Source organism: Choloepus didactylus, chromosome 4 (genome assembly GCF_015220235.1).
Source record: "Choloepus didactylus isolate mChoDid1 chromosome 4, mChoDid1.pri, whole genome shotgun sequence".
Classification (NCBI taxonomy): domain Eukaryota; kingdom Metazoa; phylum Chordata; class Mammalia; order Pilosa; family Megalonychidae; genus Choloepus; species Choloepus didactylus.
This window is the reverse complement of record NC_051310.1, coordinates 155,237,402-155,255,522: the sequence shown is the minus strand read 5'-3', so window position 1 is coordinate 155,255,522 and position 18,121 is coordinate 155,237,402. Positions and strand designations below refer to the sequence as shown.

Here is an 18,121-nt window from a genome sequence, read left to right as displayed (position 1 = left end):
ATGAGTATCCAGAATCTTTTTAATTTGGTCAACATTTTCTTTTATTTCTGTAAGATCATCTTTTTTTTTATTTACTCTTGCAATTTATTCTTTATGCCCTTCTAGGGTCTTCCTCATGTCCTTTATATCCTGTGCCATGCTCTTCTTCATGTCCTTTATATTCTGTGCCATGGTCTCATTGTTCATCTTTAGTTCTTTGATTAATTGCTCCAAGTACTGTGTCTCATCTGATCTTTTGATTTGGGTGTTTCAGCTTGGGTAATTCATATTGTATGGTTTTTTCTTATGCTTTAAATTTTTCTGTTGTTTTTGGCCTCTTGGCATTTGCTTAATTTGATAGGGTTCTTTTAGGATATGTAGACTGATTCATACCCTTATCTCTAATTTGTCAGATCTAGCTTCATGGAGTACACTTTAACTAACCAGCAGGTGGCATCTGCGAGTCACCTATTCCCCTCAAGCCAGTTGTCCCCCACTTTTTCTTTGTGGTGAGTGGGGGTGTGAGTCTTGTGGGGTCCAATTGGTGCACCCCAATTGGACTGTGTCTGAGTGGCTAGGGAGGGGGGGGGCAGCTTTAATAATCAAATCTCCCAGGTGTTCCTGGAGATTTAAAGCTGTTGCAATAGTCTAATCCTTCAGTTCAGTCTTGCCACAGTTTGTCTCTGATGCTGACCCACAAGTCTTTGGTATTGGCGTATGGTCCCTGGGACTTGCAAGTGGGTCCCTCTTCCAAACTGTGCACTCCTAGGTCCTCTGCTGAAGGATGACTGTGCTAGATTACAGGTTAGCACTGTCCCCCAAGGGAGGTTCTGGGCTGCAGGGCTGTGTAGGGGCATTCCCAGTCTGCTGAAAGGATGGCTGAATGTGGAGTGTTAATTTCCCCCTTTTCACACAACTCTGCCTTCCTGGCTCCAGGACAATAAGCTGAGGGTGCAGGAAAGGCTATTTTCCACATCCAATATTGTGATGTGTGCATGTGTTGTTGGAAACACTTCCCATCACACTGGGTTTTTGGGGGCAGCTCTGGGCTGTAGTGCTCACACTGGGCAGGAGTGTTCCCAGCCCACCAGGAAGATGGCTGTAAGGGGACCCCCCCCTTTTGTTGGGAAGATGTGGTGTTTAGCAAATTTTCTCAGCCACTGGACTTATTGCTTTGTGTCTCAGAGCACTCTTAGCTCTGTTCTTTTCTGGGCATAAATTGCAAGTTTTGAGGCTTTCTGTAATGAGCTTTTTAATTGTTTAGAAAAAGAGAAAAATATAAAAAAAGGGGGGGGGGCTGTCCTTGCAGATCTAATGGGCTATTGAAATGCTAAGAGACAAGGTGATTAGGGCCATTAAGGAACAATCAAGAAAGCAGAGAAACCAGCTCTTGAGACAAGGAAACTCACCCTCTGGATTTGCATATAAGCCTGACTCTGTTTGAGCCCTGCCCTTCTCCCTTCTATGTTCACCAGAACTCCAAAAAGTCTGTGTTTTTATTTTTGGTTTTGTTGTTGTTGTTTTTTTTAATGCTGTTTTTGCTAGCCCTATCTCCTCTCTGCTGATCTGACTGCTCCCGGATTCTCTGGTGTCTGGTCTCAGTCTATCTATGTTTGGAGTTTGGATCAGCCATCTTGAGTTTTCAATAAGAGCCACAACTACAGTTCTCCCTCCTCATTCCTAGCACTGATGGCCCCACCTCCCATGGGACTGAGTCTGGCAGGGAGGGGCATGGGTCCCCTGGCCACAAGAACTTACAGATTTTGCTGATCTCAGCTGTTCCATGCATTCATGAGTGTTGTATGAAGGATCCCCAAAGCCAAATTGCTCTCTGGTGTCCCATCCACACAGTTCCTGGCTTTCTACCTACTTCCCTGGAGGAGTAACTAAACCTACACCTCACCACTCTGCCATCTTGCCCCACCCCCTTGCCTTTACTTTTAGGGTGCAGTCTTTTGAGAGTTGCAAATTGAGAGTTATTCACTAAGTGTCCTTTCCCTTGACAGGTTCTGTACTCCAGATTCTGTACCCTTAACTACTCATAGCTATTAGGAACACTTCTCACCTTCTTAGCTACCATTCAAGAGATGCTCCACCTGAAAAAGTAGTCCCAAATGTAGGGCTCAAGTTTTTTGGTTTCTCTTCTTTCCCAGATCCTGGCTCAGTAAATCTTCACTAACTTGTTAGCTTTCTGATTATTTTAAGCAGAAATTGTTATATTTTTTCCAGCTTTTCTACTTTTCCTCTGGGGGAGGGCTGGTCAGCATAACCTAATAGACCATTACTGGAAGCCCAAATCCCTCCACACTCCTACTTTCCTATGGAGAAAGCACTCTAATAACCAAGAGTGTTAAGAAACAAAATGACAGTGGAAATGCTAACAGTTTAGCAATTACCCAAGTACCAAAACAATGAACAGAAGAGCAATCCAAGGGAGATGCTACAAATACACAAAAACATGTAGCACAGTTGAAAAAAACAAGTCAAAACAACACCAATAACAAAATGTCCTTCCAAATTATTGGGGGCATCCAAGTACTGCTCAAGAATGCTTTACATTCAGTTTTAAAATACCACATTAAGGTAACCTTTACTAGTCAATAACAGTTGGTAAGACAGAATAAAAGTCTTTGGAATTGTATGGCATTAGTTCTGATATTTGTTCTTAGATGTTAGGGTGGCTTGGGAGTCTGATTCATCTGTGAGCCTCAGACTTTACTTTGAGAACTACTGCCCTATGAAGGAAAAGATAACATTTGAAATCTCTGAATCTAGGCTTTCTTGAATGCCTTTCACAAAATATTTGTGTCTTAGGGTCTCTGTAGGTTTTCCTCTGATTAAGTTACAAAGGAATAGATTGATTCTGCTGATTAAAATTTCTCTTCTCTGAAATCACCCCAACCCCACCACCAATTCAGCTTAATTAGATTTTTAGGTTTTCACAACAGCCAAAGATTGCTGATATTATCTACCGTTTGGGATTAACCAGATGACTTTGCGAAGACTGTCAAATTTTAGGGAAGACCCTGACATTCTCGTGCCAAAATAACTCAGGCAAATAGCCTTAGAGACCATGTTCAGGTAAATGGTAATCTGTCTCTGCCTTTTATCCTCTCATTGAGTACACCAGTAAACTAAGACCCTTCTTGAATTGGCAGGGCCACATCTCCATGGAAACAACCTAATCAAAAGATTCCACCCACAATATATCTGCACCCACAAGAGTGGATTAAAAGAACTTAGTCTTTCCTGGGGTACATAACAGTTTCAACTGGCACATCTTCATAATGGAATAGGAGAGAAATTTACGTGTGATACTTCTAGGCCTAGCCCTCAAAACTTGCACATGTGCTCTTCCATGTTCTTTTCCAGCTCTGAGTTGGAACTGTGACTATACAAAAAAAAAAAAAAACAACAAGGCACCAAGTTGGAACATTCATCTCAGACTTTTAAGTGAGAAAGAAAGAAACCTCTAACTCTTTTAATTCATTAAATTATTGTTGGATCTCTTTGTTGCCACAGCCTAGCCTCATCCTGTATTTCACTCAACCAACAACAGTTTTTTATTAAAACATTAATCAGAATAGTTGTTTGTTTGTTTGTTTAAGTGAATGCATTTATTGCTTGGAAAGGTCAATGGGGATGAGAGAGACTTGTTAGATAAACAACATACACACAAAAACAAAACAGACCCCACCACCTAAACAAACCAATCCCCATCTACCATATGATGCCCTTCTGTAAACTGCCTAGTACATGAGATGGGATGAGGGAATCAGAACCATAAAAATTAAATGCCAAACACCTGAAAATGTTGGGTGGGAGGGGAAGGAGGAGAAGCAAAGCTGTGGGCAGGGCAGCTAGTTGATCCCAGATGTGGCTACTCTTACTAGGTCAGCATCCATCTCCTCCCTACATGGGATGAAATGCTTGGGCCAGGGATGCACACAAGGTTTGAACAGACTTGCCCTCACACACACATATACACACATATGTGCACCCACATCCCAGACACAAAGGGATATCCACTGAGACAATCCCAGGCACACATGTGTGTGCCCACAGCACTGACAGGCACTTACACTCATGTTCACCCTAAGACTGGAGAACATGGGGCCCTGGAGAGTTGAGAGGGGGTGAGGCACCAGGGAGCCTCCCTTCTGAAAGGCTACTCACCCCAATACATAGCAGAGACTCTGACCCCTTCCACCCTTGACCCAAATCCATGAGGCCCAGTATTATCTTGGTGCAATGTGTAACAGCCAATATAGAACCCCTTTGCCCCCAGAAGAGAAAAGAAGGTCATCTCTGCACCAAGGACCTCCAGTGGGGCCAGGCCCAGGACTGGGGTCCAACAGAAGGAAAGCCAGATGGAAGGAAGACCTGGTAAGGCATGGGGCTCGGAAGGGTGGGGAACTAGCCCCCAAATGTTCCTCCTGCCTCATCCCCGGGGCCAGAAGAGCAGGTTCAGGGATGGAGAGGAAAAGGGGAAGGCAAGTTCAGAAGGCAGTAACCATCCCCAGGATCCCTCTTGGTTCCCCACAGGAAAGGTCTGAGGATTTGACTCCAAGCACATGAAGGGAACTTAAAACCCCTGATCCCATATTTTCCAAAGGCCCTATGCCTGTCCCTGGACATTATTGCTTTTCTGCCCCCATAGGGAGGAAGGGGGCAGGAGTGTCCCATGCCAAGCCACTCCAAGGCTAAGCACTAGGACACAGAAGGCAGTATCAGGTCTCTGTCCATTTGGATCACCATGTCCCATGAGAAGCAGCCTCCATCCAGGAACAAGAGCATCACCCAAACAGAAATCCAGGCAGGCCCAGAGGCTCCACGCTTCACCCCCTCATTGGGACTTGTATTGATTAAAAACCTGAATCTTCCCAATGCCTAAGGCTCAATCCTGGGACAGGAAGTGGAGAGTCTCCCAGGAACGAGTCTGGACACAAAGGGGAAGGGCTGGAGGCAAGGGCTGAGGGGATTGCTGAATTGAGAAGACGCCTTGTTTTAGTCTGCTAATGCTTCCGGAAAGCAAAACACCAGAGATAGATTGGCTTTTATAAAAGGGGTTTATTTTGGTTACACAGTTACAGTCTTAAGGCCATAAAGTGTCCAAGGCAATGCATGAACAATCAGGTACCTTCACAGGAGGATGGCCAATGGCGTCTGGAAAACCTCTGTTAGCTGGGAAGGCACATGGCTAGTGTCTGCTTCAGGTTCTGGTTTCAAAAAATGGCTTTCTCCCAGGACGTTCCTCTCTAGGCTTCAGTTCCTCAAAAATGTCACTCTTAGTGGCACTGGGGATATTTGTCCTCTCTCAGCTTCTCCAGAGCAAGACTCTGCTTTCAACAGCCGTCTTCAAACTCTGATCTGCAGCTCCTGTGCTTTCTTCAGTGTCCCTCTTGGCTGTACCTCCTCTTCAAAACGTCACTCATAGCTGCACTGTGTTCCTTCTGTTTGTCAGCTCATTTATATGGCTCCACTTATCAAGGCCCATCCTGAATGGGTGGAGCCATGCCTCCATGGAAATTATCTCATCAGAGTTATCACCCACAGTTGGGTGGGGCACATTTCCGTGCAAACAACCTAATCCAAACATTCCAACTTAATCCCCACTAATATGTCTGCCCCACAAGATTGAATCAAAGAATACAGCTTTTTCTGGGGGACATAATATATTCAAACCGGCACATGCCTGAAGAATTGGAAGTGGGGAGAGGAAGGGAGGGACAGGGACACAAACAGAAAAGGCAAAATAAAAAGTTAATAAAAAACCATCTGGAGATGACAACCATGCATGCACCCTGAAGCAGCCATCCATAGCAGGAGCTGCTAACTAGCCATACTGGCCGACTAGGAGAACTGGGGGAAGTGGGTCTAGGGATCCCAGGCTGTCATAGTTGTCAGGGGTGGAGGTGGCTATGATTGTGATGGACTGGATGGTGAACTCGTTGTCAAAGTACCTGGTATCAATCTCAGATGTGACCTGAGGTCTGAATATCAGAAGCTTCTTCTATACCTGACAGTTGATGCTGAGGTACTTCTTCACCTCCTTGGCATCACTGGGCTCCCTGCTGAGTCTCTGCTTGGCATCCTTCTTAAGCAGTCCAGCAAGTAGAAACTTGGCCTCAGGGCTGAGCATGCATGGGAATAGGATCTCCTCCATGACAATGAGCTCAAAGAAGTGCTCCTGGTGCTGCTTATAGAAAGGCAGCTGGCTGCACATCATTTTATACATGACCACACCCAGCCCCCACCAGTCCACAACGCACCCCTAGTCATTGTCCTTTAGCACTTTGGGCACAGCTACTCCAGGGTCCCACAAAAGGTTTTCGTGGTGACCCTGCCACTGATGCCCCCTTTGCACAGGCCAAAGTCTGTGATTTTGATGTGGTCATCTTTGTTCAGCATAGTTTTCCAGCTTGATGTCATGGTATGCCATATCCAGGAAGCACAAGTAATCAAGAACTAAAACTCTCTGCACCATAATACCAGGCCCACCCTTCCTTGAAGAGATGTTCCTAGGACAGGCAGAGGAACAGTTCACCACTGTTGACAAATGCCATCACAAAGCTCAGGCGGTCATGGGTCTGGAAGTCTTCTTCAGCACAGTGGGGGATGGGTGCCTGGAGTTCTGGAGGACCCAGATCTCAATGACCATGTGGGCAATTTCATCCTTGGCAATGATAACTACTACTACACCATAAGTTCTTCATGGCATAGGAGCAGCCAGTAGCCTTCTTCCACACCAAGATGACTTTGCCAATGGTGCCCTTGCCAAGGTGTTTGAGATAGTCAAAGGCATTCGTGGTCGCCTTGGCTCAAGTCTTGCTGACCGCCACTTCCAGCAGTGGAACAGTTGCTGGGGGAGCCACACTTGTAGTCCATGGGGTCCTTTCCCAGGCCTTGATGCTTGAGGCTGTTGGGGACTATTTGGAAGGCCCACATCTACTCCTCCCTCTCCTCTGGAACATTCACATGGAAGGTTCTCTCAATGACCGTGGTCCACTGCAGGCAGCATATGACAAATGTGTTCGGCTGTGGCCTCTTGCTCTTCATCAGTTAGCAAGCTACTATGGAGAAGTTGTTTAATGGGGATAAGGTCTGGTCGGGGACCTCGGGTCTCTTCTTATACCCAATGCAGAAGCCATCACTGTCAGCAGGAAGTACTGGGACCTCCAGGTCTTGATATATTCCCACATTTTGTGGGGCCAGGCTTTTTTGATGACAGACACTGCATTCATGGTGGCAGCATGACACTGTCACCCAGCTCAGAGCAGCAGAACATGCAGGAAGCACCATGGACAGAGCACAGCCTGTCACTGGCAGCCACCCAGCCTCTCCAACAGAACTCAACTCCCACCCATTGCCATGCTGTGCTTTCTCATATTCCATGTGTTCCCTGGCAGCAGGAGTGATGCCTTCACCAAGCCAGACCCAACAGCTCATGTGGGGTGGCCCCCAAGAATAGTCTTTTGAGCTGCATCTGAATTTCCTAAAACATCCAGAAAAATTTTTGGTCAATTATCATGATGCCAAATAACCAAAAATCTAGAAACCGTCTGATCAGTCATTCAGTGGGCCAATCAGTCAATCACATGATGTCTTTGTGACCAGACCAGGGACATGTATCATCTGGCACATAACCTGGTCTTACCTGGAGAAAGAAGAGAACATTTGAAAAAAGCTAGAGACAGACTCTGATACAGGGCAATATAAGAACAAGTGTCAATAGCTCCATGTAGAATATGTAGGACAAGGTAAAGGTGTTATTTAATTTGCTGACAGTTTTTGCTCCCATTTAATGTGCAGGGTCATGCTGGCCCAATTTTCAATAACAGTGAGACTCAAAAATATAATGCTATGTAGATCTGAGGCAAGTGGGCAAAAATACTTCTTTTAGAAAGAAGATTGTAACAGTGAGGATAAAATATATATCTACATCTTTTCCTAGAAACATTCAAGATAGCTCCTGAGTCCACAATAATTTATTAAGGTTGGATCAGCTATATTTTTTAGAAGTGCCAATTGTCACATTAATAAAATAATTTTAGGTAGAAACTCCTAAGCCTGGGTACCTCATTACTGCTGCCAGAAGAGATGAGATGCTATGAGATCTCGGGGTCATATGTAAGTTTAATTCATAAATGTTAATTATTCTCTTAGAGGTTTGTATATTGTTATAATTTCATCAATAAAACAACTACTCTTGTGTAACACAGAGTGATTTTTGTGGGACAGAGCTGCTCACAGGGACTCAGAAGGGGGCAGTTCAAACCTGACATTAGTCCAAGATGTGAACAACTTAAAAAACCATGAACCTGCATGTGTGCATTGCCTGTACTCACAACGTACCTCCTTATACACGTTTTGGTTGCCGTATACTAACCTAAGCTCATAAAATTCAACAATTTCCTTTCTCAAACCTATTTCAACTGAAATCTCCTCTCTTTCCTCAATTTCCTCCTTTTCCCTCCCTCTCTCCATTCCTTTGCCAACACTAAAAAGACTTCCATCTAACCAGCAAGATCTCAGCTTTAAGAAACCAATTAATGCAGTGTATTTTCCAGAACTTGATAGTCAATGTACTTTTAAGATTTTCCATAATTTTAGGGTATTATGAAAACAAAGAGTTTTTTTTAACCTCCAATAGAAGGAATAAAAAGCAAATGTAGCTACAAAATTGCAGTGGCAAAGTCTAGTCTGATTCCTGATGACTTTTTGAATCAAATAAATGCAATTTTATTTTGCTGAAAAAAAAAAAAAGAAAAAAAGAAACCAATTAAACTACGTTAAATGGAAATGACTGATGGAACCTCTAAACTTTTCAAAGATATTTGGTCATCATGTTGCTGATGGATGGTAGAGAAAGGTTTTCCCAGAATGAAATGCACCTGCCTTTAGACAGAGTAGTCCTAACATATCCATTAAAGATAAATCATGAGGTAGTGCAGTAGAAAACAGCACAAGTTTTAAAGTTAGACACTGGATTTGAATCAGTGTCTGATTCTGCCACCTTTCAGGTGTGTGACCTTGTGCTAAATGTTAATTGAACTCTCCAAGCTTTAGTTGGCTCTAGATGAGGATAAATAAGGATATTCATATCTACCTCAATATTCATATTTCTGAAATAGGATTGAATAAATTAGCATTTGTAAACTTCTAAAACACCACAGGCTTTCAACAAATGATAATAAACATCATCATTCTTATTGTGACTATTATTAATAGTATGAATATCTGAAGATTTAAAAAAAATGGATGTGTCAGAAACTTGAGAAAACAGGGGCCATAGGTTGAGACTGCCAAGTCCAGAATACTGTGAAAGCAGAAAAGTTCTCTCTGTTGAAAAGGGCCATGATTCCTTACGGGAGGCAGAATGAACTATTCTGCTAGAGTTTACCAGCCAGACCAAAAAGAACATTGGTTTACTGTGTGATGGTAAAACAATATCATAAGTGTAATTATCAAAGCTCAGTATGCATATGGCTGAAGGAGGAAGATTAGGTCATGCATGTCACCAGAAGGAAAGCTAGAGGATGAAAAGTGGGACTATATAACTTAGCAAAACCTAGAGTGGACAATGATGGCAGTTAACTGTACAAATATAAGAAAGTCTTTACATGAACTAGAACAAATGTCCATCACTATTACAAGGTGTGAATAATGTGGTGGTATATGGGAAAAGCACAATTAATGCAAACTAATTTCTATAGGTAACTGTAACACTGTAATATTCTTTCATTAATTATATCAAAGGCACTATACCAAAGCTAAACGTCAGTAATGGGGGACATAAGGAAGGGGTATGGGATTTTTTTTCCTTTCTTTTCAGAAGAAATGGGAATGTTCTCATATAGATTGTGGTGATGAATGCATAACCATGTGATTATACCAGGAACCATTGATTGTACACTTATGATGGACTGTATGGTAAGTGAATAAAGCTGTTTCAAAAAATAGAACATTGGTTTATCAGTCACAGGCGGACTGGAAGAGGCAGAGATGGAGACCCACTGAGTCATCATAAGGGCCTAGCACACAATTTGGACCAAATGATGTCACTTTATCATGGAACAATAAAATATCCCAGTCACCAGAGCTGCCCTACATCCTAAACTTATGCCCAGTTCCTGACCAGTCCCAGTCTCCATGAGACTCATATGTGGTGCAAATCCTGTGTTTGTATAAGAAGCCTGGCTGTCAGGAGTCATATGCTTTTTACTTTCCAAACATAAACACACAGTGAACTTTATTAGTTAAGGTAATCTTAATATATCTCTGTTTCCTGCCACCTAAAAACAAATCAAAACAATAATCACAACCAATTTTATTAATGTGTCCATTTGGAGATGATCTCCCAAGATGTGCAGGAAAGGACAAGAGAAAACAAAACAAAATAAGATAAAACTTGGGTTTCCTAAGTTGCTGCTTGGTTTGCACATGAGTCTGGGCACATGACAATATAATTTTGGATTTCATGCTGAAATCATGCTTCCTGGAATAGTAGAATCACAAGAGAAGACCAGGATCATGAAGAGAAAATAGTGACATTATCACCCTGCTCCACTTGCAGCAGTCGTGCATCCACATGTTGCAGCATGAGTTTGGTTGGTTGTCAGCCAGTATGAGTCAATCCAACTTATCCTATAGGGAATCTGGGAATCCTCTTAAGAGCTCCCAAACCAACCCTGACTTCCTGCTTAATTCCTGGCTATTCTCAAAGTAGTCCACAACTAGGGAACAGATGACAATCAGATTTATGAGTCCACAAGTTCATGGAAGATCAGATGTCAAACTTAGTTTGCAATTTCTGAAGTATATTGTATTAGTATGGAGCTCTGATTCTTCACAAAGAACCACACACACTGTTTCTGCCAGTTCTCCTCACTGATTAGTCACAAACAAGGCTAGTGCTTCCCTGAATCATCTCTATTCACCCACAGGCTGAAAATTTCACCCACAGGCCAAATTTGGCCCACCATCTCTTTCTATACAATCTACAGGCTAAGAATGGTTTTTATGTTATTTCAATAGTTTGAAAAAATCCAAAGAAGAATAAGATTTCATGACACATGAAAATTATATGAAATTCAAATTTCGATTACAGCTTCATCCATTTGCATGTGTATTATCTATGGCTGTTTTCGTGCTACAACAACAAAGCTGAGTCATTGCAAAGGAGACTATATGGCTCTCAAACCTGAAAATATTTATTATCTGGCCCTTTTCAGAGAAAGTTTACTGACCTCAGCTCTAGACCTTCAACACCAACATGACTTCAGAGTCATAGAGACGTCCAAAAAAGTTTGGAGGAAAAAAACAAGACCACATTCAGTGTGTTCTCTCAAGACTTAGACCATCTCTGACATATGAAGAAAGTTTGGAGAAAGGGTTCAGACAGTTCCAGAGATCACCAGGCTAGAAGAAAATAGGTCAGATCAATAACTAAGTATTCAAGGAAAGAGGACTAAGAAATACTACCAAATCACCTCTCAGGGAGCATGACCTAAAATACTGCAGAAGATAGATTGGATGACCTCCAATATTCCCCCTAACCCTGAGATTCTATGATTCTCCTAGTATAGGAAAATATATCTTAGCACTTACTAATTAAAAAAATGTGAATTTCATGAAATGTGAATGTGCCACTAAGAAAACATCTTTTGATGAATAACAACCACATTAACTTTTTTGTCCTTTTATTCCAAATCAGTATTTGAAAGAGAAAGGAAATCTGAAATCATCAACCAGCCCTGTTAAGCCCCACAGACTTTGTCCCACCTGATTATTACAATATTGGAGAAAGCCATAAATTAAGGAAGTTTCTCAGAAACTAGAATATGGAAACTAGTTTTACCTTATCCCAGGAGTGCAATTACAACATTCCCCAAGCTAAAGGTCTCAAACACCCTAATTGACTCTGGGGGAAATGAAAGAAGTAATAAAACACAGGAGACACCAACCTTAGCAATTACTTTCAGTGAGAGCCACAAGCCTTCCACCAGTTCATAAGGAAGCTGGAAGGGGACATCTACAAATACGTGGCAAGTAATATTTCAGTTTCAATAATTTAGCCCCTCATTTTGATCCAGCCAGAACTGATTAATTGGTTTCTCTGCCATGAGCTCTTCAGAATAGCTACTACTGACCCCACAGAATCCAAAATTTCCCTAGAAACTATCCCTTCTATCAGATTCCAAACAGATTTTTGGTGGATGCTGAGACCCCCACATGAGGGTGATTCCTTTGCCTCCCAGTGGCACCTGCCACTCTCCTACCCCATTTTCTGGAGTTAAATGTCACCTGCAGGACTTGATCACTGATGTGGAGACGTGCTAAAAAGAGGAAGCCATTCCCAAAGATAGACAGCCACAGAGTAAGTTTTTGATACAGATTAATGTTGAAGCCAAATACTGTGCAAGGGGTTTCTCCACTCTTGGTCACTTCATCTTGCAATATCTTTCCTTATTTAATTACTCTATAATTCTTTTTCTGCTCTCACAGAAATTTTCTTCTACTTCTCTGCTAAATCTAACTATGCAGCTACCATTTTCCTTCCTAGATTAGGATGACCTAATTCCCCAAGCCTTTGGTTGGCCACATCTTTCTCTAAAGTTAACCTTCCTCAGAGGTTCATCCATTACCTGGCTTCAATGTCGATCCAAAGAGCATCTTGAAGTTCTGTGGTGGTTCTACCTTTACTCGTCGCTATTTGGTCCCTGTCAGGTCCCTTCCCACTTGTCATACAGGTTCTTTGCCCAAAATTTAAAAGGTAAATGTAAGTAAAGCTGTAATTGGGTTTCTATGTTAGTATTTTAAACAAGCAGTTCAAACTCATCACTAATAAGGGTTTTACATTTTCATGGGAACTTTTATATTTTCATTTCTTAGACTTAGTAATTCAAAATTTTCTCATCTCATTGTATACATGTATACATTCATTCCAATGTTACTACTCTTCAGATTATCTTCAGTCCCGCATGTCTTATTGTAAAATTCAGAAAATGGTAATAGAATATATTAGTTTTCTAAATATTTGAGATGCTTTTTATAAGTAAAGAAAAGAAAATGTGCTATGAGTTGATTTTCAAAAAATAATATTATGTTTTCTAAGTTTTCTTTGTGGCCATTTGAGAGATGGGTGACCAGAGTTAGAGATATAGTTTGAAGCAAAACTCATCTGCTGAAATAGGGGCAAGCTTGTGCCCTATGTCACATTAGAAAAGATATCTAATCTCCTGAGCAATTCAGTCACTAACAACATGATAAACATTATAGATTTATCTTCAGTTTGTGGTCTGCCAATGATTTCCATGTCCTTTTCAAAGAGGCTTGTAATAGATGCCCTTTTATATTTAATATCAAATTACAATTCAAGGCACATTGCACTGACACTTCCATAGTCTAAGTCTCTGTCAAATGACAATACTACTAAGCCCCAGGAAATGTCCAAATTTTTCCAGAAATGCTCTATATGGTAGAATGCCAGACAATTAAAGAAGGCAGGCAACTTTACAGATTTATGCTAACAAAATTGGACTCTGGTTTGATATTAGAACTTGCCAGTTTAGAATCTTTTATAGAATGAACCAACAAACACTTAAAATCATTGTTCAGATCACAGTAAAATTATGGTCTCAGGACACCGAGGGCTTATGTTGATTCTCACCCTCTAGTCAATGATTTAGAAAAGCTTCTAAAGATTTAGCAACCTGAAATAGCATGAAATACTAAACTATTTTGGTTTGGTTATTTGCAGGAAGAAATGTTCAATAACATGTAGAAAGAACTGATCTGGAAACCATAAGACCTAGGTATAGGCCTTACTCCAGCACTATACAGCTGTGGGATAAATGCTACACAGATGTAAAATACCATCATTACTCTGTAAGTTTATTTCATCCTAGTCCATTGAAGTTTCATCCAAGCCATGATTTTTTCTTCTCCCTCTCCCTCTCTCGTCTCTCAAATCAGTTTTCTTTTTGAAAGGATTTAGTATGTCTCAGGACCATATCAGGCATATTAATGGATCAGAGTAAGTGGAGGGATGATCGTGTGGTAAATACCAAGCTTCTTGCTTAGCGATCTGTGATAATGGCAGTGACACCAGGAGGAAGGCAATGATAGATCAGATGTAAAACGAAATTGTCCTACTAATAAAAATAAAATTAGAGAAACAGAAGAAAAATTAATGGCAACTGGAATGAAATTATGACCAATAAGGATGATCAGTATTACAAATAGGGCTGCATACCACCCCCACATCTCTCCCACTAAGATAGCTCTCAAATCTCAGGGCAAGATTAGGAAATACTGTTCTCTCTGGCTGAATAAAACAAGAATTGGCAGACTATGGGTAGACTTGAGTTCCCTATTTATAGGAAATTTCCCAAAAGTATAGCACTTCCTAGATAGTAATTCAGAGAACATTCCCAAATGCAAACAAGAAGAAAATAGCATGGAAAATAAATGAGGAAAAAGTAATTAGAGAACTCTAAAAAGTTAGGAAAATGTGTTGAAAAAAAGGAGAGTCATTGGAAAATGCAAAGGCAATCTAAAAGGAAAATAGGCTCAGGAAGAAAATAATGAAAGAGTAAAATTCTGTCCCTATTACTGTCCAAAGGAGGAATACATTGTATCTGAAGGAAAGATTCAAATATTCCCTTAGATAAAAGTCTGTTGTAATTTATCAGGTATAATTTATCAGGTCTAAATTAAGTGTGCGCCATCAAATTCCCCTTGATTCAAAACTCAGAGAGACACATCTGTTTCCTAATTTGATTTCCAGGGAATGTGATGTTAGTGAGTGGGTGTCCTGAGTAGTAGACACTCTTTTTCAGTTACTGGAAAGAGATTTCCCAGTGTAAATTAATAAATTGTTTGTCTGATTTATAAATCATTCTCTCAGGTATTTGAATAGTGTGAATTGATTTCCCAGAGCCTGATTCGCCCAAGGAGACCTGACCAAATCAGGCCTCTGAATCTACAGAATCTAATCAGTCCTTCATGACCCCAGCATCCCACGACACACATACCAGAGCCACCTGAGCTCATTCGGGCCAGAAATGCTGCTGGGCAGTCATGCTTTTATAAAGGAAACTGTGTGGAAACTTAAACCCTCTGCACTTTCTGAAGTTATGAAGTGGGAGCAGGAGGCCAGTGTCTACAGCCGCTAACAACTGAAGAGCTCTGTGGTCAACTTTTTGAAGTTCAACCATCACTACTTTCCTGCCACTAAAATGTTAAAACTAAAAAAATCTCAACTGTTAATTTATTCACTTGAAGGAAGATAAAATAGCATGAGGTGGGAGGATTTACTGCTTCTCTTTTGATCTTCCAAAACACAGAATGGTTAAATAAGCAGGACTAAGCTGTGACAGAGCATGGAAACAGAAGTGGTAGTAGAGTTAATTACCAAAGATAATAGAGTACAACTATCCATGATTGTTCACTATTTGCCAGATTGCATCTAGTATTTCATTCCCCAATCTCATAGCCTAAAGGGGGAAATCAAAGCCCAGACTTGCTCAGAACCAAAAGGCAAGCTGATGAACCAAAGCCATCATAATAGTCACATTTGGGGTTTTCAGCCAGTTGCAAGACCACATCATGGTATCTTACTCCTCACAAGAGTTTCCAGTTCCCTTCTCTTTGCAGTCCCCTGGCCCAGTGACAAAAATGCTACCCAGCACAGGAGACAGGAGTGAAGGTTAGAGAGAATCGTTAACCAGGGAGCACCTGATATTCCCTGTTAATCTCACTCCCTTCTAAGTCTGACTGAATGTGAATCATTCCAGAGCAAAAGCAATGAAGCCAGGTTAATTTCCTTGACATCCTACCTCAAGCCATGAGTTTAGAAATCAGAAAATAATGGGATTAGAGATAATTTTAAAAGCTAATTAATCTGAACTTTTTATTCCAGTGGAGAAATGCCAATCACAGTTTGGACTAAGAATTTAATTTTTCCATACTGAAAGCCATTTGCTCAGATGAGTATCCTCTCATCCTGTTCCTCTCATCTTCTCCAACCATTCTGGCTTTTCCTTTCATCTCTGACTTCTCATTAGAGATATCCCTCTTTTCTTTCTCCTTTCTTTCTTCCTCTATCATGTCCCAAGGCTAAATTATTACGTACAAAGCATCTGAAAAGCATAGCCCCAGGATTATGCTGCATGGTGGTTTGTCTTCACTTTACTTATATGCTTACAGCCTCATGGGTGTTCTCTTCCTGAAAATTGTAAAGAACTTGGAGAGAAAAATGTGTACAGCGTTGAGCACTAGCACACACAATTATCATTTAATCAAAATTCTAGTTTATTCTCTCTACTACAAAGTGAAGAAAAGGAATTTCCCCAGTTCCCTTTGGCATACTTCCCACTTTATGTAAGTTTATGTCCTGGTGGAGATAAAAATGAGCCAGTGGCCTCTGCAAGTTTCTGAACTGGCAGAGAATCTAGTGAAACAAATACCCTTTTCCACACATGTAATATTTCCAAGAAACCATTACTCTGTGCAAACCCTACAGAACAGAAGTTGGCAAATGTTTTCTCTTAAGGGGCAGAGCAAATATTTTAGGCTTTGCAGACCAAACACAACTATTCAAGTCTGCATTATAGCACCAAAGCAACCACAGACATTATGTAAGCAAATGAGCATAGTTGCTTTCCAATAAAACTTCATTTAAAAAAAAAGGAGGGGGTGCAATCCCTGCCATGGAACTTTGTTTTCCCCTGTTTGTCAACCTTTCATCTAAGAAAGAAACTTCTCTGCCCCTGTCCTTGCTTTTTACAATCTCTATCTCTAGTTCCTCCTCACTTCCCTCTCACCTCCAGGCCAATTCTTGTATTGTCCATTTTCTAGGTAAGATCTCTCTGGAGGATGGACAGAGTCAACAGCACACTGTTGACGGAGTTCATCCTGACAGGAATTCCCTATCCTCTCAGGCTAAGACCATTTCTTTTTGTGTTCTTTTTGCTAATCTACATCCTGACTCAGCTGGGGAACCTACTTATTTTAATCACTGTCTGGGCAGACCCGCAGCTCCATGCCCACCCCATGTACATCTTCCTTGGTATTCTCTCCATCATTGATATGGGCATTTCATCCATCATTGTCCCTCGCCTCACGATGAACTTCACTTTGAGTGTCAAACCCATCCCTTTTGGTGATTGTGTGACTCAGCTCTATTTCTATCACTTTCTGGGCAGCACCCAGTGCTTCCTCTACACCCTGATGGCCTACGACAGGTACCTGGCAATATGCTGGCCTCTGCACTACCCAGTGCTGATGACTGCTAAGCTGAGTACTTTGTTTGTGGTTGGAGCTTGGGTGGCAGGATCCATCCATGGGGCTCTCCAGGCCATCCTAACCTTCCGCCTGCCCTACTGTGGACCCAACCAGGTGGATTACTTCTTCTGTGACATCCCCGCAGTGTTAAGGCTGGCCTGTGCTGATACAGCAGTCAATAAACTGGTGACTTTTGTGGACATTGGGGTGGTGGTTGCCAGTTGCTTCTGCCTGATCCTCCTCTCCTACATACAGATCATTAGAGCCATCCTGAGAATTCGTACAACTGATGGGCGGCATCGGGCATTTTCTACTTGTGGAGCCCATGTAACTGTGGTCACTGTGTACTATGTGCCTTGTGCCTTCATCTATCTGAGGCCTGAAACCAACAGCCCTCTGGATGGGGCAGCTGCCTTGTTCCCTACAGCCATCACTCCTTTCCTCAACCCCATTATCTATACCTTGAGGAACCAAGAGGTGAAGTTGGCCCTAAAGAGAATGATAGGAGGCCCAGGGACTAAGAGTGAGGTTTGAAAATTTGTCACCTACTGGGGAAACGTTAACATTTAGAATTTGTTATAGTGTTTAGATTTCAGTCAGGCTTTTTCTTCTTGCTTTTTTTATATCAGTGCAGCAAGATCAAGTACAGTTTAAGGTAAAATATCACTTTCTAGCAGTTTCTTGGTGTCTTCCCAGATTAATATTCTCAGCTTCTCCAAGAGTAGAGAGTAAAACTAAAATCACCCAGAAGATAGCAAAAGCTGACACACTTAGACATTCAGAGGACTGGCATACCAAAAACACCCAGCAGGCTTTTTAGCCTGTAGGCTGATATTGATCAAGCCCTCATAAG

At 41.6% G+C, this 18,121-nt stretch overlaps 1 protein-coding gene and 1 pseudogene across 1 annotated transcript; one reads left to right on the top strand and one right to left on the bottom strand.

The window, feature by feature from the left end:
- Window positions 1–5,832: 5,832 nt before the first annotated feature.
- Window positions 5,833–7,223, bottom strand: LOC119532263 (annotated as a pseudogene).
- Window positions 7,224–16,860: 9,637 nt separating this feature from the next.
- LOC119532267 (olfactory receptor 10G3) lies at window positions 16,861–17,802 on the top strand. Its single transcript, XM_037834512.1, has one exon. It carries the CDS (start codon window positions 16,861–16,863, stop codon window positions 17,800–17,802), a length of 942 nt encoding a protein of 313 aa, XP_037690440.1.
- Window positions 17,803–18,121: the final 319 nt, after the last annotated feature.

Excerpts from the sequence above, each read along its gene's own strand:
- LOC119532267 (XM_037834512.1), top strand. The coding sequence starts at position 16,861 with ATGGACAGAGTCAACAGCACACTGTTGACGGAGTTCATCCTGACAGGA.